The 23,722-nt window shown below is 48.2% G+C and overlaps 1 protein-coding gene across 8 annotated transcripts in view; it reads right to left on the bottom strand.

Annotated features, from left to right (window-relative positions):
- Window positions 1-13,989, bottom strand: part of LOC123376663 (pro-neuregulin-2, membrane-bound isoform-like) — a 64,827-nt gene extending 50,838 nt beyond the window's left edge. For 4 of the 8 annotated variants that reach the window (XM_045028855.1, XM_045028854.1, XR_006581872.1 and 1 more), the window contains exons 1-2: window positions 13,855-13,989; window positions 11,733-12,377 (exon numbers count right to left, since the gene is read on the bottom strand). In XM_045028855.1, coding sequence (XP_044884790.1) covers window positions 11,733-12,377; window positions 13,855-13,901 — 692 coding nt within the window. In that variant the 5' untranslated portion in view covers window positions 13,902-13,989. Of the gene's footprint in view, window positions 1-11,732; window positions 12,378-13,152; window positions 13,286-13,854 lie in introns of those variants that run through there. The other 4 variants (XM_045028857.1, XM_045028856.1, XM_045028858.1 and 1 more) reach the window with 1 other exon arrangement.
- Between the last annotated feature and the right edge of the window lie 9,733 nt (window positions 13,990-23,722).

Here is a 23,722-nt window from a genome sequence, read left to right as displayed (position 1 = left end):
GGAGACTACACTACCAAAAGATCCCATGTCTATCCCCCTTCCAATGGGCCACCATCCCCTTTGCCCCCAGGTCTGGGTCCCACTGCAGGTTTCTGCAATGATGGGGGCGGACACTGTTGGTCCCTCCCCAGCTAATGGAGAAGGATTTAACAAGACACTAAGCAGGGTCTGAAGACCCTCTTGCACCTGATAGGCTAGAAGCTGCTCCTGGGACTCATGGCTTGGGGCCGTGGAGGAAGATGCATGGTAGTTCTCCTTCCAGTTGTGCATGTCAGCCTGGATTTACACCTGCAGTCCTGCCAAAAAGGTGCTAGCTACATTGGATGGCACAGTTTTGTTGACAGCTTAGGGTGTAGCTGAGCTGGTGAGGGGTGAACAAAGATTGTGCTCTCCCCTGCCGTCCACGCGATGCCCCTCGGACGGGAGATGGGGCGGAACATTGAGTGGGCAGCTGAGGTGCAAAGGGGCAAACCCAGGGCCCCTGGGGAGGAGAGAGGAGCTGAGAACAGGCGGGCCCAAAGGGAGAGAAAAGGGAGATTGGAAGAGTGTAAGGATCAGCGTGTCAACAAAGAGGAGCAAAGAGGGACCTAGCCACGAGATCACAATAATAATGCCCTACAGATCTTTCAGCAACGTCTATAAAAGGTCCTTTCACAGCCCTGTGGGCACATGCCAATAGCCTCCTATTCCATTCAAGTTGTGTGTGACAGTCACAGGGTCAATGAATGTGTACATGAAACGTTTTAATCTGTCCACATCGGTGCAGCTCCGCGTAAAGCTGAGACCGTGGGCATTTCCAGCCAGACATAATGGGCCTGATTCTGATCTCGTGACAGCTGTGCACCAGTGACTTCATTGGGCTTGCTCCTGATTTGCATCCCCCCCCCGGCTGCCCAAAAGGGTTAAGGAGGACAAAATGCCCTTGGATAATCCAGAGGCTAAATTTCAATCCAATGCTAGCCACGGGGACTGCTGCACTGACTGTGACACGACCCAGTAAACAAAAATAATTCCAGCCCGTGGTGTCATACCAAGCTATTGCCACAACTAGAGAGCAGACAGAATGCAAGAGGGTTCCCAATGCCATTGTATCATTATTAAACCATTATCTCAGCCGATTAGCAGCAGCTGATCATAATCAATGCAAATATCTGCCTCTTGCCCGCAAATTGGCAGAAGCTGCCTCACTCTCCTATTAAGTACAGTGTGTCCTTCCACAAATTCTGCAAATGCCTTTTAATCGTCCTCAGTGCTTCACTCCAGACATGGGACACAGCCCTAGCTTATCACCGTCTTCTTTTTTTCCCCCCAATCACTTCCATAGTCTGTTGGCTTTAAGACCTAGATCCTGAGGCTGCAATCAGCTCCTCTGCAGGCATCCGTCTGCGCCGATGCAGATCTGACTGCAGAATCCAAGCCTTCACTTGTGCCAAGCTCCTGCACAAATACACCACACTGGGCTTTTCACCAGAGTTCCTCATGCCCAGCTCCCAACCCATCTGACTTCCCCCAAACGGAGCAGTAATGTCAGAAACCTTGGAAGAGCCAAACTGACTGCAAGAAAGAAATCACCAACGTGGTTTAGCCTAACTTACCTTGAGAAACTCTGAGGGACTGAGTTGTTGGTCAAATAAAAGCTGTTACCTCGCCCACCTTGTCTCTCTAATACCCTCGGACTGACAGGGCTGCACCACCACTGCATACACTCACTAGGGGACAGAGAATATTAGGTCAACGTTTGGCACACTGTACCTCCTCTGCAAATCACGTGAAGAAGGGACAGAACCAACAGCCAAGGAAAACACCAATGCACAAGGGAAAACTACGTTAACTGGGTGACTCCTGCATCTCAAGATCTAACGTTCACTCCACCTGCCTAAAGCAAACAGTATTTAGAGGCAAAGGGTCAGATTTACAGCATTGTAAATCCAGAGTTATTCAACTCAGTTCAGTGGAGTTACGTTGACATTACACCATGGAAGGAGAGCAGAGTCGAAGGGCATCTCTGCCCTGCCCTGCAGTTCAGACTACGGGGGTGTGGACTGCAGCATGCCCCAAAGTGCTGCACTGTATCTCCCCCACGTTGACACTGGGGGTGCAAACATGGAGGCCCCCAGTTCGCAATACTGTCCTCTTCAGACAGGACTACATTCAGGCGAACTAGGGCCCTTTAAGCTCACGCCTGCAGCGTCCACATGGGGGAGTTACAGCACAGCACTTTAGTGCACTCTGCTAGCCACATACCTGCAGACTGAGCTGCAGGGCAGTGTAGACAGCCCCAGCTGACTAGCTGTAGTTCTCATCATTAGGGTTTTAATACTTGCCGCGGCCTTGACAACTTGCTGTGTTGGTTGGTTTCCCTATATTCAGCCTGACCACTAAGGCTGGGTTTTTCTAAGTAGTCTAAGGGACTTAGGTGTCCAAGCCCTATAGAATTTCAATGGCATCTGGGTGCCCAACTCCCCTAGGCTCCTTTGAAAACTGGGTTTCATCCAGGATTTCCCACATGGGTAGTGGCCTCTTCTCCTTGGCCGCTGAGCTGGGGAATAATTTACTAGGCGGTCTGTGCTTTCCACCTCACAGAATGTTTTTATCCATACAACTCAGAAAAAAAACAACTGCTTTAAAACCTTGACAACATGACCAACCTCAGACAGAGATAAGTCAAATATATTCCATGCTAAACAACAACAGTGGTTTGCATTTCTATAGCATCTAACATCTGGGGATCCCAAAGCACTTTGCAAACAATTAATTAGGCCTCACAAGAATGACAATGCCCATTTTACAGATAGGTAAATTGAGGCACAGAGCAGTTCAGTGGGGTAGTCAGCAGGACCAAACCCCAGGTCTTCTGATTCCCAAGCCCCTAGACCACACCCCCTCCCTGAAATAGAAAATATTACATGCTGGCACTTTCCTTCCTGCTGGCAAGTTTCTGTTAAATACTAGATGGTTATTCTGTCAAAGAAAAAACAGGAAGTCTTCTCCTGAACTATCTTAGAAACTCTTAAAATGCAGGAAATTGAAACAGAAATTGACAGTGTTCCAGGGAATGAACTCTGCCTCTGTCCTTTTTATTTGTTTTTATCTACATTAGCACAGGTTCTCCATTGGGCTCAAGGCAAAATGAGGGTATTTATAAGGAAGGAATTGGGGATCATGAGGGATGGGCCCTGGATCACATACAACCCAGCTCCAAACATTATGCACACTTGTGTGCACACACACTCACACACTTCTCTTTGGCAGGCAAGGGCCAGCTTTGGGACAAGAAACTCTTTTCAGCTAAATATCATCTGTTGTCCCCATTTTCCACCCATGGTCTATCCCCCACCCGTGCTTTGAGTCCTGTTACAACAGCTATCAAAACTGGTGAGTTTGCCTTGCCATTGCTACATGGGTTTAGAGGTGACCTTTTTGGATATGAGCGCCTGCTGGGGATAAACCCATCGGAGTTTTGTTTGGGATTCTGCTTCAGTGACTTGACATAGATCCTTAGGCCAAAAGAGACCACCAGACCATCTCATCTGATCTCCTGTATCTCACAGGCCACCAACACCCCCCATCACCCACACACTAAACCCAACAACCAAAATTAGACTGGAGCATTACAGCTACAGGAGACGGAACAATTATGTGCCACAGGCCGTGAATAGAAGGAACCGAGGTGTGAATATTGCCCCTATGTGCCTCAGCCAACAGAGCACAAATCAGCCAACTTGTGTCCCACATAGATCTACCCACCTCTGCATCTTTTGTGCACTATCCTGCCTCTCTCTGTCTGTAATGGATCTCATGTCATTGCCATATTCCATGCGATGAGAATGCACTGGTGAATTCCCCCAAAGGAATTGTCTACCCTGAGGAAGCTGCAGATGGAGGGTGCTGCAGCGCTGGAACCAGGGCAGGCCTCAAGAGGAGATCTCTGCTCATCTCCATCAGGAGGCAATGGATGTTCAGGGTAAGATCCAGAGAGGATGGTCACCATCTCGTATGCAGGTGCCACTAGGAGTGATTGGACTGGAGGGCTACACAGGGCAGCTGGTTCTAAAATGAGTGCGACTCCGCTCTCTTGCTCTGAAGACACCAGAGTCCCAGTTATAGAGCGGTGCCTTGCACTGAGGGTTCCCCAGCAGCTGAGTTCTCCTATTAAAAGTCGGGTGGACCAGCAGATGGACCTTACACCAGCCAGAGGAAATGAACTCTCACCTGCTTTCTACAGGCTAATCAATGATGGAGACAAGTGGACTGTTGGCATTAGTGTAACAGCAACATGCAGGACATGGTGCAAAGAACAGGGTCATGTGATTTGGACTGGGGAACTGGTGATGATGGTTGCCACAATTTAGTTCAAGCATCATGTACCTTGTGTGTTAAGGTGAAGGCAGGAGGCCCTTGACTAACATCCCCCAATGCATGGCCATGCTTGTGTCAAGAATTAATGCTGCACTCACATGGTGATCAAGAAACTGGTGCGCTTCGTGGCTGGCTGACACTTTGGTGTCCAGATCCCACGTTCTCTGACAGTGCACATGGAGATGTCCCTAAGGACTCTCCTCACCTGTGGTGTTAGCACAGGGGTGTCCCCTGCGGACCTGCCAGGCACACTGCCATCATTGGGCTCTGTTCTGAAGGAATCTCTTACCATTCTAAGACTGACTGCCAGAGCCACCGGCTGCACCGACTTTGCACTGAGTCTGTGCCTCACTGCTTGCCCCAACGCGTGTTTTAACCGTGCACAGCTTAATTTCATCCAGTATGTGCATGGGCAGCACTGCAGAAAAACATCATTAGCAAAGTAATTGCTTGTTAGGAGACAGTTATCTGACCACGTCTGTGATATTTAACCATTGGGATTTCTAACAGCTGCATGCAATGGAACGTGGCAATGTCTGTGTGTCAGGGGGCTGTGAGTGACAGTGGGGGTTCCATGAAACAGGGATCATTTCTGGATGCCTTGTGAAGCACAGGCAGTAAAGGTAAAGAAGGGGAAGACGTCCTTAGCCTTGCAGCTTTATTAGATGTCTAACTAGAGACAATTGCCAAGATCTTCCCAGGAGGCAGACAAATTTTCAGCACCCTAGCACCTCTCAGCTTTGAAAATTCCACTGGTTACAAGAGCAGCCAACAACAAGCTCTCTGCTTTCCTACTGCATGTTCTACAAGCCCTTTTGAAAATCCCACTATAGATTTGCTTGCAATCCTTGATGTCAGTCAAATTTTACATCCACTTGTGCTGTTCATTTTCACTGTATGACACACACACAAAGCACTGTATAATTTACCCTAAGGGATTTCCTGGGGCTTGGGTACTTGCTGGAAGGACCGCTGTGTCATTTATTAAATGGACTGACTCTTAAAAAGATAGAGAATTTCACCACTGTGATCAGTGATTGCCAAATCTGGCAAGGTCCGGTATTATTATGACTGCTATTTAGTGGCCTAGGTAAAATGGATTGGTGGATCCTAGTTCATTCCCAAGATATTCCCTCATCACAAAACAATCTTCCAACAGACATTAACAGAGGCATTGTCTCCTTTGCATTAGATTACTATTTTGCATTCTACTTAGACCTACCCATGAAGAACACTTGTATATTTCAGCTGCTGCAGAGTATGGCTACCCATTTACACAGTGATGCTTCTCTGATGGAGATGGCTGTACCTGTGCACTGGCTTCTGATTTGGTTCCAAATGCAATTGAAGGCGTTAGTTGTGATTTATAAAGCCTTTTATGGTTCGGATCCTGTGTATGTGAGAACCTGCTCCCCACAGTATTTTACCCCAGTAGTTGTGATAATTGGGGGGTGCTGGAGCTAAAAATCTGCAGCTGTTTTTGTCACAGGACAGGTGGCCAGAGTTCTGAGTGGAAGGCCCTTAGCTCTGGAACTCATTTATTATTTGGACTGTGGTAGTGCCTAGATACTCCAGTCTCTGTTGACCTCGAGGGCACACCGCAAGGACTGTATATATACCCAGGCTTTTCTGAACTAAGAGGAATCAGTAGAGTGACAAGTCTTCATTTTATAGACTTGGTTTGTTTTAATAATAGCTCAATCTCTATGTTTTTCATTTATTTCTAAAATACGTGCACCTGCTGGCTGGGATGGGCACAGTTCTATGCCCCCAACAGTAAGCAATAAAATAAATACTTGGCCCCCTTTTTGGCAGGCTCAGCTGAGAACCCAAGGACAGAATCGGTCACAAAGTCTGAGCTACCTTCCACGTCAGGGCAGAGGCAAAATTCTGTACCTGAGCAAAACTGTGAGTTGGCACCTTGTGTGAATGTGCCATCTTTACCAGAAAGAAAAGCTTTCTGCAGCAAAATGACCATTTTCCATTTGCAAAAGCTCAAGGCAAGAAGGAGACAGCTTTCGCTTTCCTGCGAACCTGAGGAAGTGTGATTTTTCTGAAGGTGGTGCGAAATAGTTTCAGACAGCTCTAATTAGCAGGGCAGTGAGCAGGGGAAGCTGACACTGCTGCTGCCTGTGTTGTACCTGTTCTGGGGATAAAGAGAGACTGTCAAGCCAGCACCTTTCCCCAGCATTATATTCAGTTCACTGTTTATTTGAAATGTGTTGAATGAATTACCCAAAGAAAAAGGAACAAGCATTTTCTGCAGATTGTGCACAAGCTGCTAGTATTGTGCTTTAAATGCTGTTTTGGATGGGACCACAGATATTCAGTTCTCAGGAGGGCACATTTGCCATTGTGTGCACAAAAATTTGAGCACCCATCCCTGATTAAACCCAGAAGATGTGGCAAAGCCAACGCCAAGTTCAGCAAGTTGAGAAATGTACCTCCCAGCAAAAGTGATGTGATATTTAGGGCCCCATCCTGCAATCCTTGTGCATTCAAAACTGCCCTGCGGTCAGCAAGAATTCTGAATGTCTACCGCATGCAAGATCAGACACTCTATCTGTAAGGAGCATCAACTGTAGTAATAAAGCCCAAGCCTGGACATACTTTCTATGGAGCATAGTTCTTACTGCTGTGAATAGCCCTATTTAATTGTAGTAGTAACCACTATGCCCTGTACTGGACTTCCATAGTACTTCCTATCGAGGGTCTCAAAGAGATGTACAAATCTGCTCTGGGAGTCAGATTGATGCTAAAATTCCTGTGGGGGAAACTGAGGCACAAAGGGCTCAATTGGTTTTCTCAAGGTCACAGAATTAGTCTTTAATAGAACCCAGGTCTTCAGACTCCATATCTTATGCTTTAACAACAAAGCCATCCTTCCCCTCACTAAACTAGATATTTTAAAATATATATTAAGCTTGCAGAGCGGTACTTATTTAGTCATTTAAAGTGTGAAACAACTGAAGATGCTGAATGCTCTTTAAAGGTCTGATCTCGCTTCCAGTAAAGTCAGTGGCACGATTTCCCATCGTCTTCAACAGAATCATGAGTAGGCCAAAGCCGGGATTCCACTGGTCACTGGAAATGTCTGAGGGAAAGCGAAGGTTACCTCGTGGACATATTCCTTCCTCCTTAGTCCACCCACAAGAGGTCACCCCAAAACAAGCAGCAAATGGATGCCAAAAGAAAATCCATGTGAAGGATACATACTAAAGAAAATAAATATATAACAATATAGGAAGCAATAACACAGCTAGAATATTGGTTGTCAAAGAGGCTTTTTAAATGGCCTTTCAGGCAGATTGATATCCCAACCCACGCTATCCCATGACACACATAATACTACCATGTTGTTGAAAGCATCCCACCTTTCATCCAAGGAACTCCCAGTGTTCCCAAACATTCATTAATCCCCCCAACTCCACTGAGAGAAGGTGACGACTATTCTATGCGTCTTACAGATAGGTAAACTGAGGCAAAGAGCTCTTCCCTGGCCTTTCCCCAAGTCAGTCAGGGGTAGAGCTGAGAACAGAACCCAGGAGTCCCAACTCCCAAAGCCTTGGTCTAACTATGGGGACACTTCCTCCAACATCAGGACACACCTAAGGGAGATGCAGGTTAGGCTCATGACGGATGCACACTTTATGGAGATACTTTTGAAAATTAAAACCCTAGGTACTCGATCTCTATCACCTGTATTGTGTATCGTCCTACCCTTTTGCACCATACGGACATTATTCTAATATGTCCTCTGCATCTCCTCATCCAGCCTGTCACTCATTGATATCCTGCCCCTCAGCCTTCTGGCTGGGCACTAGATGGCTCTCCTTTCAACACTGTTCCTTTGCAGAACACCAATGCGAGGCACAGCTTTTCAGCACGTCGGCCCACGGACTCAAACCTGCAATCTGACCCTGCAAGATGTCGAGCACCCTTAGCTCCCACTGAAATCAGTGGGAGCAGAGGGCACGCTGTCCCTCTCAAGAAGTGCTGTGCTGCTTCCAGAATCAAGCTCTTAATCTCTAAAGCAGAGCAGAGTACAAACCACTAGACACCAGGCTCACTCCTGAGATTGGCCACAGAGGGGAAGCAAGCAGCCTTTTGAGGTCCCAGTCTTTGTAGAAATGACGTTGGAGCAGAGCTATTAAGTCCATCTCCTTGCCACTGCAGGAGGGTTCCCTAGTCTCTGCTCTATAGTGCTCCGCACAGTCTACTTTTCAACATCCCAAACAATGGTGTACCCGCCACTTCCCTTAGAGACCACTCCATGATCTAACAGGGGACCCTCAATCCCATGCTAATTCTGGAGCTCACGGACCACCTCCATCTCCCTCTTTCGCAGCAGGAAACAACTCACCACGCAGCCCAGTTTTCTTCTCTGGCACAAGGCAAGCAGGGAGAAGACAAATTATGGCCTGATTGCCCAATACATGCAACTCCAGCAGCTGGGGGCATCACAAATCAAAAGATCAGTCCTACCTGGCATGTCACCTTCAACATTAACCTCCCAGCATTGTATTGGCACACAGGAGAGCAGAAGTCAATGGGTCATCAAAATGTTAGTGAAATGAAGAAGCAGCAAAGAATCCTGTGGCACCTTATAGACTAACAGACGTTTTGCAGCATGAGCTTTCGTGGGTGAATACCCACTTCTTCGGATGCATCTGAAGAAGTGGGTATTCACCCACGAAAGCTCATGCTGCAAAACGTCTGTTAGTCTATAAGGTGCCACAGGATTCTTTGCTGCTTCTACAGAACCAGACTAACACGGCTACCCCTCTGATAGTGAAATGAAGTTGCTCTTCAATTCTGTTACTTAACGTAACCACCTTTCTGACAGTTACTTTATTTTGCAACCTGCCATAGAGCTCTGATGAAACAACAGCACTGACAACCTGCAGATTCTTTTAGCCAAGAGGCCTTCTTCAGACTGTTGAAAATACAGAAATAAATGCATTAGGGCCGAGAAAGTGACGTGGTCAGAATGGCAGATCTTACCTGGCTAGCAACAGCAGCCTACGCACTTTCCTTTAACCCTCTGAGCCAGATCCAGGAAGGAACAGAGCACTCTCGGCTCTCAGCAAAATCACTTGTGGTTGCTTAGAACCTTGCAGGATTGTTCCTTTTCTTGATGGACTAAAGCGTGCAACCTACTTGATGATGTGGTACCATCTGACTCCAGATGACAAGCCCATGAAATTTACCATGGTATGTACTTTTTTATTTTGTAACAGTTATTTCTCTAAATGTTATATGTTCATGTTGGTCCATATACATACATAAATTAACCACAGGTCTCCTGATATTTATGTTCTTAGCCCATTCTTCTCAACAGCAATGTATATGTGAGGTTCCGTCTCTCTCGCCCAGCAATCGCAATTGTAAACTTCTTTTTGTGATAATAGCTAAAGAGCAGACAGAGCCTGTTTTAACAGTCTAGGATCAATCCTCTTGAATGGCAAAGGATTTGCCCCAGAAAAGCCTACTTAAAAAAAACCTATTAAATGTTCATTGTAGAGCTAAGTATAACTAGCATGTCACATAGCCTATAATGGGAAAAAGGTCTATTAACCTGATGAGCGAGTACCTATACAGGGAATCTGAATCATCTTGAGATATGCATTGCGTATATTTATAATCCACTGACCAAATTGGAACCTGTCCTAAGGAGAAATTTGTTGTTCATTTTCCACTGCACCACAGGGTTCTCACCACTTCCTGGGCCATGGGGTGGTGTCTGCGAATTAAAGCCAAACTAAGGGCCAAACTCACATCCCAAACCTAGTCAAAATCATTCAGTGCAAACAAACAAAAATCAAAGATCACCAAAACATGAAATTTTAAAAACATATACCAGCCTTTCCAGATGGCAATAATGAAATTCCAGGGCAAGAAGCAGTAATAAATAAACCAACACTTTCCTGTTGAACTAATTTGACATCTCTATTTGAAAATAACATGATAACGTCTAAGATATAGAGTATTTATACAGTACAGAACAAACACTTCAGAAAATTTGAACACATTTTGACAAATGCCAAACTTTTCCATAGTTATTGCACATCCCTGCTAGCCAGTCTATTCCAAAACCCGTACACATGTCAACAAAATATCTGTCTCTGCATTTGTAAACACGTTATCTGCTATAGGAAAGCAGTGCATTGGATGCAATTTAGTGGCTACAGAGTTAATGGGGTCAGAAATTCATGCTATTACAAGGTCTTTCATTCAGTAGACTGGCTGCAGTTATCAAAGGAAAACAAGAACAAAAAGAAACATTAAATAGGAAAAATATAAGAGACTGACAACAAATACTTTAGTGAGCTATAATGCGACTGAAGCACAAACAAAAAGAACAGCGAAATCCAATTTCAAAATAGACTCTGAATTCAATCGCAAATTGTAACAAATCAGTTCGTGTTTATTTGACTTTCTGACACCAAGGAGCTGCACCGTTCCACCAGAACCCTGGATGCTATCTCCCTAATCACCTGCATGCTTGTACTGCAACCAGCCTAGAGGTGACGGATGCAGACTATAGGGATTGCCATTGAGGTGTTAGACAACTGACAACGTCCAGCAGGAGTAAGTTACCAGGATAGGTCATCGTCACAACTGAAAGAAATTCTGTTCCGGGCAGCATTCGCACTCTTCAAGGAAATCGAAAATCAAAGACACAAATGGGGTTCACCTCACAAGGGCTGGCAAGCGTTCCCCCAAGAAACAGAAAGCAGAACAACCCACAGGAACAAAAACGATCCACATATAGAAAAACAGCCACCGAGAAAGTCAGCCTGCAACCCCCGAGTTACATTTCTGTGGCTGTTGACATGGGGCAGCGAGGAAGGCGTTGTTTACATGAGTTGCGTGCCTGCCTTACACTAGCAGAAGCAGCGTTCAACATGCAGATCAGGAGTTTTTAAAACAGAACAAGTCATATTCAGCAAATCAAATTCAATGCCCCCTCCCCCGCCCCTGCTCCCCTCGAGTCTCCCCTCCCCAAATCAAGCCTGCTAGCATTTCCCAGTCACTAAGGGGAGAGACACACAGTCTCCAGGTTCAGGTACTATTCCTGACCCAGAACCCCACAGACACAACAAACACACGACAAACCCTAAACTGTCTTTTTTTTTACATATAACCCCAGGGCGATGCTGGGATGGCAGGTCTCCAGCAGTACATGCCAGCCACCAAACGCAGTTCCCAAACGGTTTGGTGGTGCGCTAGGCAGAGGGAGTCTGCTGGCTGTCCATACCCATCTGCCTGGCCCCCAGCACACACCCCACACACCCAGACTAACCACCCCAATCCCCGTAACAGCAGCTCCTTGACCCTAGAGGAGAGGAAGGCAGCCCCAGGCAACTCACCGCAGTCTGCGCACAGGATCCTGCCCACATCCTTCTTGAGGTTCTTGCCGCTGGTGTCCAGGGGGGCGAAGGATGTCCTGAAGACCAGGGGCTGCTCGGTGGGCTCCAGGAAGAAGATGTAGCGGTGGTTCCTCTTCACTTTGAAGCAGGGCGCCGGGGAGCCCGCACTGCCCACGCTGATCAGTTGCTCGCGCTGCAGCCCCCCGCTGTTGCGGGGCCACAGGTCCAAGACTTTCACCAGGACCCCCCCAGCGGAGGCAGGGGGCTCGCGGGTGCCATTGCCGCTGCCGGGCGGGGGGGGCAGCGCCTGCACCTTGCCCTCCACCACCACGGCCGCGGTGTACGCCTGGTCCTGCACCGATTTGAGGCTGGGGGAGTAGCAGGCGAGAGACACCCCGAAGAGCAGCATGGAGAAGCCGGGGGTCGGATCGCGCCTCATGCCGTCGGCTGCGGCGGCTGCTGCGGCGGCTGCTGTCCGGGCTGCAAGGCTGCGGCTGCTCGGGAGGCGCAGCGGGGCGGGCGCTGCTGCTGCTGGCGCACGGAGCCTCCTCCAGTCGCGGCGCTGAGCAGCAGACCTGCCGCATCTGGCCAGGCCATTTGGGGGGCTGCCGCTTCGCCGCCGCTTCGGGAGGGGAAACAGAGGCGCTGGAGGACCGGAAACAGCGTAATCTCAGCGCCCGCTGGCCGGCACCTCCCCGGGCGGCGCAGCAGCCTCCCCAGGCACTAGGGCGCGGAGCTGCGCGGCGCATCGACCGCGGGGGCCCTGCCCCCAAGCACCGGAGGAGGGAGCCGGGGAAGGCAGGGGGCTGCCCGCTCCCACCGGGCAGGGGACCCGAGTAAGCTCTGGGGTCCCCAGGGGATGCCCCGGCCCCAGCAGAGCGCACCCGGCTTGTGCTGACCCGCTGCGCCGGGGATCGCGGCTCCCCGGGGAGCCCCTTGGCGGGGCAGGATCTGGCCTCGCTGCCCCGCGCGACCCCTGCCTGAGTCCTGCCTGGCCCAGCCAGTCCCAGCGGCTGGGCAGGTGAGTCCCAGTGGAGCAGGTGACTGCCCCGATCCCCGGGGATCTTGTCCCCAGCGCCCTTCCGAAGGGATCCCGGGGAACCCTGAGCGCGGCGCCCCGCGCAGGGGATCTCCGGGATTCCCTGTCCCCCGGGAGAGCCGGTATCAGCGCTCCCCGGAACCTCCCCGCCCGGAGCCCGCTCCCTTGCGGGAGGGTGTCGGGGACTCCCCGCCCCCTCGGGGATGCAGCCCTCTGCAGGGCTGGGCGGGGACGCCCGGTGCAGGGGACCCCCTATGGCGGGTGGGGGCTGCAGGGAGAGCCGCGAGGCAACCCGCGGTCTCCAGAGCAGATGCTCAGCTCAGGGCTTCCCTTGGCGGCCCCTCCAGAAGGTGCCACATTGGTGCGCGCTCGGTCACCTACCTCTATGTCATGCCTCGAGCCCGAGCGTCCCCGGGAGCTGCCCCGCGAACCGCAGAGAGCCCCGGGCAGCGGGACTGCCGATGTCTCGCCCCTCCGCCTGCAGCAAGGACACGAGGAGCAGGTGGCTGCAGCAGGCGGGGGTGGGTCGGGGGAAACCTACCAGTAAGTCACTGGGTTTACATTTCTGTTGCCAGAGGGCCTGGCTGACTCCCCAGCATTGCCCTGTTCTATTGGTGCGACTTGCAATTGCAAGAGGGGTGGGCTGGAAACGCGGGCAGAGCCGATCTCGCCTAGCGTGGGGAGGGTGGCCGGGAGGGGGGTCCCCAGGATGGGAGGAGGGAGGGAGAACTAGATAGCTGATTTCTGCAGCCCTTGGCATTCCGATCACATCCTCTCAAGACCTGCCCATCGCCACACTGCATTACAGCTCCGTCAAAACACGAGCATTTCCTTCGTCAACCCGACAATCCGCTAAGCCACATTCGGGGCAGGAGGAAGCGCCGTTTAACCGGTTGCAACGGAATATTATCTAATTCAGCTGCTTGCCAGGGGCACCAGCCCTGCAGATTTCACAACTCCAAGCTAGCAACGGGGTTGGGCCGCCCTGCCCTACACATCCACTTTCCTGTCTCAGGATTACTTTGGAGATGGAATTTTGTGTGTAACACTCCAGTCAAATGCAGGTTAAGAAAAAGAAACTACCTGGCAAAAGAAAAGAGAGCCGCTGAAGAGAAAATGGCTTCTTTCATGTGGTGACCCCTGCTGTCTCTTCTTAATAAACAAGCGAGATAATAACAAGACTTTCCCACTGCAGTGGGCTTTCAGGAGAAGGCCATTTAAACTCAGAAAAGTTGTTTATTTTTAAAGATGGTGCTCCCCTGTCTGTATGCCTTATAATCCCATAGGAAATCATTGCTGAAGGTGCCAGCCACAACAGTTTAAGAACAATAGTTAACAGCAGAGGATTTTCAAAAAGGCAAATTCTGCCCCTGGAATCCCCAGCCAGTGGGTTCCCATTGTTGTGGTAATTGACGCAAGGGGGTGAGATAATCGCATACATTGTGATCCCTGCCTGCTTTGCTGCCATCTGTCATTGACTTCAGACCCAAATATGTGCATTGTTATTATTATGTCAGTAGTGTTCTTGGCAGCGATACAATACACAGATAAAGGGAGGGGCCCTGCCCCACCAAGCTGACACTCTAAAAGAAAAGTCAGGCAAGAATTCACTGGGAGACTCCAAAGATGGTTATAGCCAATAATGATTTTTTTAATCTTGGGGTGATAGATAATTAAATTGGGGTGATAGATAATGATGGTGTAATATGTACCTTTGGATCCCTGGGGCCCTCCATGTTTATGACTGTGAATCTGTATCTCCAAAAAAAAAGTGGAATTATCCAGAATGGGTGGAATTAATAATGTTCAAATTCCTTGTATTCTACCATTTTGCCCATGCAGAGCCGAATTCAGTGTTATGCATGTACATTTCTCCTAGAAGTTACCACTGACTTTTGAGAGTGCATGAGTCCATTCAGATCTTCAGCCGATAGGAAGCCATCTATTTTATTTAAATGTATACTTCCACTGCCAAGGATACTTAAAGCATGTCCTCCGCTGGGTAATTCTTCAACGTCAAGCAATGTATTGTGTTATCAGGCACATTTATCATAGAGTCTCAGAAACATTTTTCATTGTTAGGACCTTTGCTCAACATATTTCGCTTTGGCTTTCTGTCTCCCCCCCCCAGATTACCCTGCGTTGTTTCTAGGTCAAGAGAAACCTGCAGTAAGGCCCCCAGTTCAGCAAGATACTTAAGCACTTGCTTAATTTTAAGCAGGACTAGTCTCCTTAAAAGCAAGTTAAGCAGGTACTTAAATACCTTGCTGAATCAGAGCCTAAGACTCACTTCCAAAAGGCAACCCGTTGATGGTTTTTTCCATTTCTAATTGTTCATGGTGAATTAAGGCTGGAATTAAACCATCCTTAGCCATACTTAAGGCCAATACAGTTGTTTCGTTCTGTCTTTGTTCAGCACCTAACACAACTGGTTCCTAGTCCGTGAGTGGGGTCCTAGTTGCTACTACAAGACAAGTAACAAAAAATAATTCTAATAAAATGTTCAACGGTACCGTTAGTTAGGCACCTTATTCCCTTGGGCATCTTTGACAATCCCAGCCTTTGCGCTAGTAGATGCCACCCCTGGAGACTGAAGCCCTCTCTTTACTCATAGAACAGATACCATGTGGGCAGTGGTGGTGAAAGCAGCCCTTCTCAAGTGCCCTGCAGGACCATGGCTAACGGTGATGGGTGGTTCATGCTCCATGCCCATTCCAATCTTTAGCCTCTCTGCACTGAGACTGCCAATAAAGGTGCCAGTGAATGCCAGCTATGTTGGTGGTTCATGCAGTGTAGACATCTGTCCACTAAGCACTCCCCTAAGACTTACCAGCTTGTCTCACATAGGTCAACAAGCAGCAATAACTCTCAGTTGCTACTAACTTGGACTGGATTTGATCTGGTGACCTAGCCCAGTGGCTCTTGATTTTTTTCCATAGCAGGACCACCCTGGGACTCCCCCTCCCATCTAGGTGGTGGTCATCCCTCCAAGCTAGCAATATAGGCAAGGCACAATTGTCTTGACCCTCTGGCACTTGTTTGTGAGCTTCCTGAGGTCCTGTTTCCTATGCTGAGAACCTGTGACCATTGTCAGTCCTCTGAGCAATGCAGTCCACCCCCACCCCCAGTCCTCCACCTTAGGCAACCACTTTAAAGACTCTCTAAAGTTTGTAATACATCTGAGTCCAACATTTAGTTCAAGACCATTTCTCCTAGACCAATGATTTTTGCTGTGTGCTTGCTCAAGGTGGGTTTCATTATATCCTATGGTTAAAATCTTAGTCTAAGAATAACTGGCATGATTTGCTGATGCTTTTAGCAGGCACCAAAATAGTATTTTTTAAAAAATTGCAAACCAAACAGCAGACACAAGATGATTGGCTAAAAGAGCAACACAGCTGCTTAGTGGGAGGAAAAGTACAATAATAAAAGCCTGGAAAACACAGTTGTGGTATCTGGTACCTGTCCAATTCCCAGAACGCTCAGTACAGTCTCTGCAACTACAGGGATTTATGGGTGAAATTCCTATGGAGAGGGAAGGAAAGTCATATACTGATAGACGAAACCACTGAGAAATATAGGGAGGAGGGGAAATACTTTCCCTGGCAAGGAAGCTGCCAACTGTTTGGAGTCAGGGAACAGGTAGTTTACAGGGAGTGGGGAAATTGCCCTGGCTTCCCTCTTCTTTACCTATAAATCTCTACGCAAATAACTCTTTCCCAAACATTTCTTTCAGATGGTGATGCAGGCCCAGATCCTCAAAAGTATTTAGGTGCCTAACTCTCACTGGAATCAATGGGAGTTAGGTGCCTAAATACCTTTGAGGATCTGGGCCATAGATTTCCCCTGCAGGAGAAATGGGTAGGGCTGCCCCTCTCCTAGCTGTGCCTAACCAGAGAAGTGGCTTGAGTGGACTAAAATTCAGGTTTCTAATTCCTCCAGTCTCTAGTGCTGCAGTAGGAGCAGCTCAGATCTTCAACCGTTTCTTCTGAAGGTGTCCCTTAACTGAGACTTTAAAAAGTGACCTCTTTGCTCTTCAGGGGCATCAAAAACCCAAGTAGGGGATTGCCCACATGTCCTTTTATCAATATTCCTCTCCCCACCCTTCTTATTGTTTTATAGATGGCTGCTCTCCACCCCAGAAATGGTTGCATTTCCATGAGACCATTCTAGTTTGAGAAGTGCTTTAGGGTAAAAAAACAAAAAAAAAGTGCTGGATAAATGTGAATTCATTATTTGTGGCTGCTGGGCTATATTTTATATTGAAAAATGGGTTAGATGGGACATTAAGCCTAGACAGTGAGACAATCCCAACTCAGACATTAATGAGATGGAACCTATAAGGGATAATATTTTTCCTTTGTTTACTGGGTAATTTGTCCTCCTTTCCCTAACTATTCTGACATGCTCCATAATTCACTGTTTCCAAGTCTATCATAGCTTTATGTGGCTTTGATGCAAAGGAGCTGGACAGAGAAAGTCCATTGCATACATACGTTGGGCCATCTGTCTCTTTTAGAACCTGTTTGTGTGCCACCTTTAATCCCTTCTGGTCCACCCTGAACTAAGCAAGGTGGAATCTCCTCCTTTGCAACCCTTCTCCTCAAATAAACATGTTTCCTCTGATATCTGACCCTGGGTTTGTTGTTTTTCTTTCCCTCCTGCCCCAATAGGTTTGTGTCACTTTCTTTATCAGTCAATATCTTTTCTCTTTCTCTTCTGATACCAGACATGGCCTGAATCACAGGGACTGCTTGAGTTCTTTTCTCTTATTTATGTTTCTTGTACTTAGATTAAAATGCCCCTTCAAAATAGGTCTGGGTCCTGCTATGTGGAAAGCCTTAGGCATATGCTGGCCCTGCTACATAGTGAGAACAATGGGGAGGGGGTCACCGAGCAAACTATGGGGCCAGCAATACATTAAGTGTTTGTGTGACTGATAGCTGGCAGGAGTGGGGCAGTTGCTGATTTGCCCAGAGCAGCAGAACCCTCAGATCTGGCTTTGTTCTGCTTAGCCCGTAGTAGAAAATTACACAGAGATTCTTCTAACTTTGCCATAGGCCATAATTCCCCAAAGTTTTTTCCTGTGTTGCTAGGAGGAAGGATCATGGATTGCCTTCTCTGGGGATGCTTAAATTACTTCTCTGTGTGGATGCCTGTAGGCACTAGACCTAATGAGTCTATGTCCTCTACAAAACAGCAAGAGAGGGTTCTAATTCTGGCTGCAGTGAGAGGGTAGCAGAGCCCCCAATGAGAGCTGGCACAAGGGGCTAGTAAATTGCCCCATGGAACTCATAGCCCCCCATTAGCTATGGGTGTGTTTGCAAACTGGAGCAGCCCTAAGGCTGTAATCCAGTGCAAGCCAGCAGATAGCCTATTTGGACAGGAGGCGTTCATAGAGCGGGAATGCTACTAATGAGCATAACTGGCAGCCTACTGGCTCATTTGCAAGGGATGGGGAGAATATAAACTGGCAGCAAGAAAGGAAAGCAAGAGAATTGTAGGTAGCTTTATTCTTGAGACTGCAAGAGACAGGGGGCTGGTCTACACTACATTGTTAGATTGACATTCCCCGCATTTGGTCAAATTTATATTGTGCTTGTCTATACTACAGAGCCCCGCCCTTCCCGCCCACCTAAAGGGCCTTTTAAATCGACATCTGTACTCCACCTCAACAAGAGGAGTAATGCTAGATTCGACCTTCCCAGGTCGAATTAGGGGTAATGTAGACACAGCACAGTGTATTTCGACTTGTTTGGATTCTGGGAGGTGTCTCAGAGTGCTCCAATGTGTCCACTCTGGACAGCACTTTCAGCTCCACTGCACTTCAGCCGGGAAAACAGGAAAGGCCCTGGAAACTTTTGAATTTCATTTCCTGTTTGATCAGCATGGAGAGCTCACCACCACAGCTGACCATGGCTGCCCAGGTATGCAAACGTGCTCCAGCATGGAGCATACAGGAGACACTGGATCTGATTTCTGTGTGGGAAAAAGAGTCTGTGCAGGCAGAGCTCTAAACAAGCAGAAGAAATGCTGACATCTATTTCAAAATCGCACAGGGCATGGGGGGAAAAGGCTACACCAGGGACACACAGCAGTGCCGTGTGAAAAGAAAGGAGCTCAGGCAAGCGTACCAGAAGACAAGGGAGGTGAATAGTCGCTCTGGTGAAGAGCCATAGACATGCTGCTTCTATGAGCAGCTGCATGCAATTCTAGGTGGGGACCCCACCAGTACCCCAACACTCTCCGTGGATACCTCCCAGGGGACCCAGGCGGCCATGGGCCACAACGAGGAGGACATTGTTGATGAGGAAGAGAAGGAGGAGTAGAATGTGCAGCAGGCAAGCAGAGGATCCATACTCCTCGACAGCCAGGACCTTTTCCTAACTCTGGAGCCAATCCCCTCCCAGGAACCTGGTGTGGGACTGTGATGGCGGTGAAGGCACCTCTGGTGAGTGCACACTTGTAATAACACTACAAGGGTTAAATTCAATTGTGGTTAATGTTTAATTTGAGGTAAACAATTGGGATACAATGGCGGCTGGTGCAGCCACGCAAAGGGTGCTCCCTGGAAAAGCCTGTTTATGTGCCAAGAGTTTCCACACTAAAAAATTTCCCTGTGTGTGCCCTCACACCACCTACCCTTTCGTGTGTGCTTACCATGCCTGCCTGAAAACCTAAATCTGCTCCCAGCGCTCTGCCATGCGTTGTACCTTACCGGCAGGCTCTCCTTTTAAAACACAAAATTTGGCCGAGTACCTCAGGGAATGTATTTACTTTGTGAATTGTTTCATTCATTGCAATTCATGCTTTTCCTTGCAGCTGCAACATTTTCTCTGGGTGCTTCCTCCACTCCAGCACAAAGGCTGTCCCAGATTAGAAGGTGAAAAAAGCGGACAAGGGAAGACATGTTCTGTGATTTGATGCATTCCTCTGAGGCTAACAGGGCCCCACTGCATGCATGGAGGCTCACACTGTCAGAGAGTATGCACATTGACCAAGAGGGCAGGAAAGCAAGCAGGGAACAAGAGCGTAACACGCAAGAGGAGATGTTGCAGCTTATGGGGGAGCAAACAGACATGTTGAGGCATCTGGCTGAGGTGCAGGAAAGACAGCTAGACCTTAGAGTCCCATTGCACCCAATGTGAACGAGCTGCCCTCCTCATCAAGTTCCATATCCTTCTCTCCCAGATGTCCTAAAATGCAGGGGGCAGGTGGGGAAGCTCCATTATCCCTTGAACTCAACTCCAGGGGATGGTTCATGGAGCAGAAAGCTCTCATTCCCACAGCTTTGATTGCTAGACAGTGCAATTGTAATAAGCTATGTGTCCTTGCCCCTCCCTCCCTGTGTTATCAGGCCCTTACCTGGTTATCATTGTTATTCATTGATGTCTCTGTTCAGTGTTTGTTATGTGATAGACCCAGGCCAGTTGGGAACAGCAGAGTAGTAGAAGGAAGAAATACTGGCCACTGGATAAGCAGTTTTCTGTTCCCTGAGTGACCAGAGCAGGGGCTGCTCCAGGCTAATGAGAACACCTGACTCCAATTAACCTGCTAAGAGTCAGGTGAGGCTGTTAAGCACCTGACTCTAATTAAGGCCCCTCTGATGCTCACTCTAGTCAGGCCAAAGGGAGCCAGAGGAGAGGAAGTGCGTGCGAGGAGCTGGGAGCAAGAGACATGCAAGAAGCTGAGAGTGAGTAGCCATACTGCTGGAGGACTGAGAAGTACAAGCGTTATCAGACATCAGGAGGAAGGTCCAGTGGTGAGGACAAAGAAGGTGTTGGGAAGAGGCCATGGGGAAGTAGCCCAGGGAGTTGTAACTGTCGCGCAACTGTACAAGAGGCACTCTAGACAGCTGCAGTCCACAGGGCCCTGGGCTGGAACCCGGAGTAGAGGGCGGGCCCGGGTTTCCCCCAAACCTCCCAACTCCTGATTAAACACAGGAGGAATTGACCTAGACTGTGGCTTCTACCAGAGGGGAAAGTCCCTGGGCTGTTTCCCAACCCACAGAGTGAATCTGTGAGGTGAGCAAATTCGCCAATAAGCGCAGGACCCACCAAGGTAGAGGAGGAACTTTGTCACAGTTAGCATAATAAAAATGCACAAATTGCGTACAAGAGGCTCTTTATTCACTGTGCACACTGTGGTTGGTGGGGTTTAGTTTACAGGGCAGTACATGCGAAGAAGGAGGCAGGTTGGTAAGGAACAACACAGAACTGTCACATCAGTGTTGGATCATTCATGAAACTGGTTTTCAAAGCCTCTTGGAGACGCTGTGCACTTTAGTGTGCTCTTCTTATTGCCCTGGTGTCTAGCTGCTTATAATTGGCAGCCAGACGATCTGCCTCAACCCCCCACCCTGCCAGAAACTTTTCCCCCTTACTCTCCCAGATATTATGTAGAACACAGCAAGCAGCAACAACAATAGGAATATTGCTTTCACTGAGGTCTAACCTAGTGAGTAAAGTGCACCAGCGCCCCTTTAGACATCCAAAGGCACATTCTGCCACCATTCTGCACTTGCTCAGACTATGGTTGAACTGCTCCTTAGAATCCATAGAATATCAGGTTTGGAAGGGACCTCAGGAGGTCATCTAGTCCAACCCCCTGCTCAAAGCAGGACCAATTGCCAACTAAATCCTTACTGCTGTCCAGGCTGCCTGTGTACAGCTTCATGAGCCACAGGAGCAAAGGGTAGGCTGAGTCTCCAAGGATAACTATTGGCATTTCAACATCACCAGCGGTAATTTTCTGGTCTGGGAAGAAAGTTCCTTCTTGGAGCTTTCTGAAGAGACCAGAGTTCCTAAAGATGCACGCGTCATGTATCTTTCCTGACCATTCCACGTTGATGTCGGTGAAACGTCCCCTGTGATCCACTAGCGCTTGCAACACCATTGAGAAGTAGCCCTTCCAGTTTATGTACTCTTTGGCAAGGTGGTCTGGGAACCCCATCATGGCAAAGCCATCTACTATGACCTGCACATTTCCCAGAGTCACTACTCTTCTTAGCTGAAGTGAATTGATTGCCCTGGCTACTTGGATCACAGCAGCCCCCATGGTAGATTTACCCACTCCAAACTGATTCCCGACTGACCGGAAGCAATCTGGCATTGCAAGCTTCCACGAAGCTATCACCACTCGCTTCTCAACTGTCAGAGCAGGTCTCATTTTGATATTTCTGCACTTCAGGGCTGGGGAAAGCAATTCTCAAAGTTCCATGAAAGTGGCTTTACACTTTCGAAAGTTATGCAGCCACTGCTCCTCATCCCATACCTGCATCACAATGCGGTCTCACCAGTCTGTGCTTGTTTCCCTGTCCCAGAAGCAGCATTCCACTGTGTCAACTTGCCCAGCTGCCGCTGCCAGTGTGTGCAAAATTGCTCCATTCCATGGCTTCCAGCACAGCTGTTTGCATGGCATCACATTCTTCTGCATGGCTGCTCCTGGCTAGGCTCTGCAAATACCGCAGGATGATGTGCGAGCTGTTTGTGATGCTCACAACAACAGCATACAGCTGAGCGGGGTCCATGCTTGCTGTGCTATGGCATCTGCACGAGTAACCCAGGCTTAGGCGCAAAAATGATTGTTTGCCGTTGCTTTCAGGGAGAGAGGAAGGGAGGGAGGAGCTAAGTACATCACGGGAGGATGACATTATGTACCCAAAACACCTCACAAAAATTTTTTTGTCCCATCAGGCATTGGGAGCCTAACCCAGAATTCCAATCGGCAGCAGGAACTGTGGGATAGCTGCCCACAATGCATTGCTCCATGAGTCAATGCTACCCATGGTAGTGGGGATGCGCTCCCCCAACGGAATGCGCATAGAGGGGACATACACCATTGATTTTGTAAAATCAAAGGCTACAGGTTGACTTTAATAAATTCAAACTAATTTTGTAGTGTAGACAAGCCAGAGAAGCAATGTGATTTAGTGGGTGGAGCTGTGGACTGAGGATCAGGAGTTGTGGGGCTCAGCTCTGTCACTGATGCGCTGAGTGACCTTGGCTAAGTCTCTTAACCTCATTCTCCCGCTCTGGAAAATGTGGATAACTACATTTGTAAACCCTTTTAACCCCCTCAAAGAAAGCTGTAGAGCATTGCTACTACTTTTCTGTGTGGACTAAACCCTGCAGTACAGATTCCTTACTATACACAGCATCATGCTGGCCAAAAATAAAACTAATAATTGGCAGCATTACAGTCCTCTGTCTTTTGACACTCAGTTTGATTTCCAGCTTAGTATTTTGCCAACTTCCTTCAAATGCTTAAGAAATGAGCATTCTAGCCTGTTTCTTGGTACATACCATTGGTTCAATGCATCTAGCTTTTTAAAGAAAAATAAATGTATAAGAAGTATGGCAAAGTCTGCAAGAAGACTAATAAAAAGCCATTATATTTCCCCTCGGTATTTGTCCTACCCCTTAGCTTTAAGAGGGAACTGCTCTGCCCGTTAACATCTAACGTTTCTGTTGTGTATTCCATGTAGCGCTTCTAGTCTTTTTGCTTTCTTATTGTCCTAAATATTGAATGGACAGCGTGAGGCTCTTTAAAGCAACATTAACAGGTCGATCCAACATGCTTGGTGCTACTCCCTTTTATTTCAATAGGAATGCCACATATGAAGGGCTGGCAAGAGAAGATCTGAATTTTGTAGCCACAAATGGCTAAAATCAGCTGGTATCATGAACAAAACTAGGAAGGGTTCTTAGAACTGGATTAACATGTCATCAGCTGATAAGGAATTAGCCTGCATTAGTGTTGCTGATTCTGTATGCCCTGGGGCTGTTTAGAAATATGAGCAAATAGGAGGCAGTGTGGTCTACTGGACTGGACATTGGACTGTTAGGAGACATGATTTCTGTTTCTACTGCTTTCACTGACTAACTTTGTGACCACAGGCAGCTCACTTCATCTCTCTGCCTCTTCCCTCTCACTCCCACCCCCCAACACT

The sequence above is a fragment of the Mauremys mutica genome, chromosome 8, assembly GCF_020497125.1.
Source record: "Mauremys mutica isolate MM-2020 ecotype Southern chromosome 8, ASM2049712v1, whole genome shotgun sequence".
In the NCBI taxonomy this organism is placed as follows: Eukaryota; Metazoa; Chordata; order Testudines; family Geoemydidae; genus Mauremys; species Mauremys mutica.
Note: the sequence above shows the minus strand (reverse complement) of the source record. Positions and strands in the feature narration are given on the sequence as shown.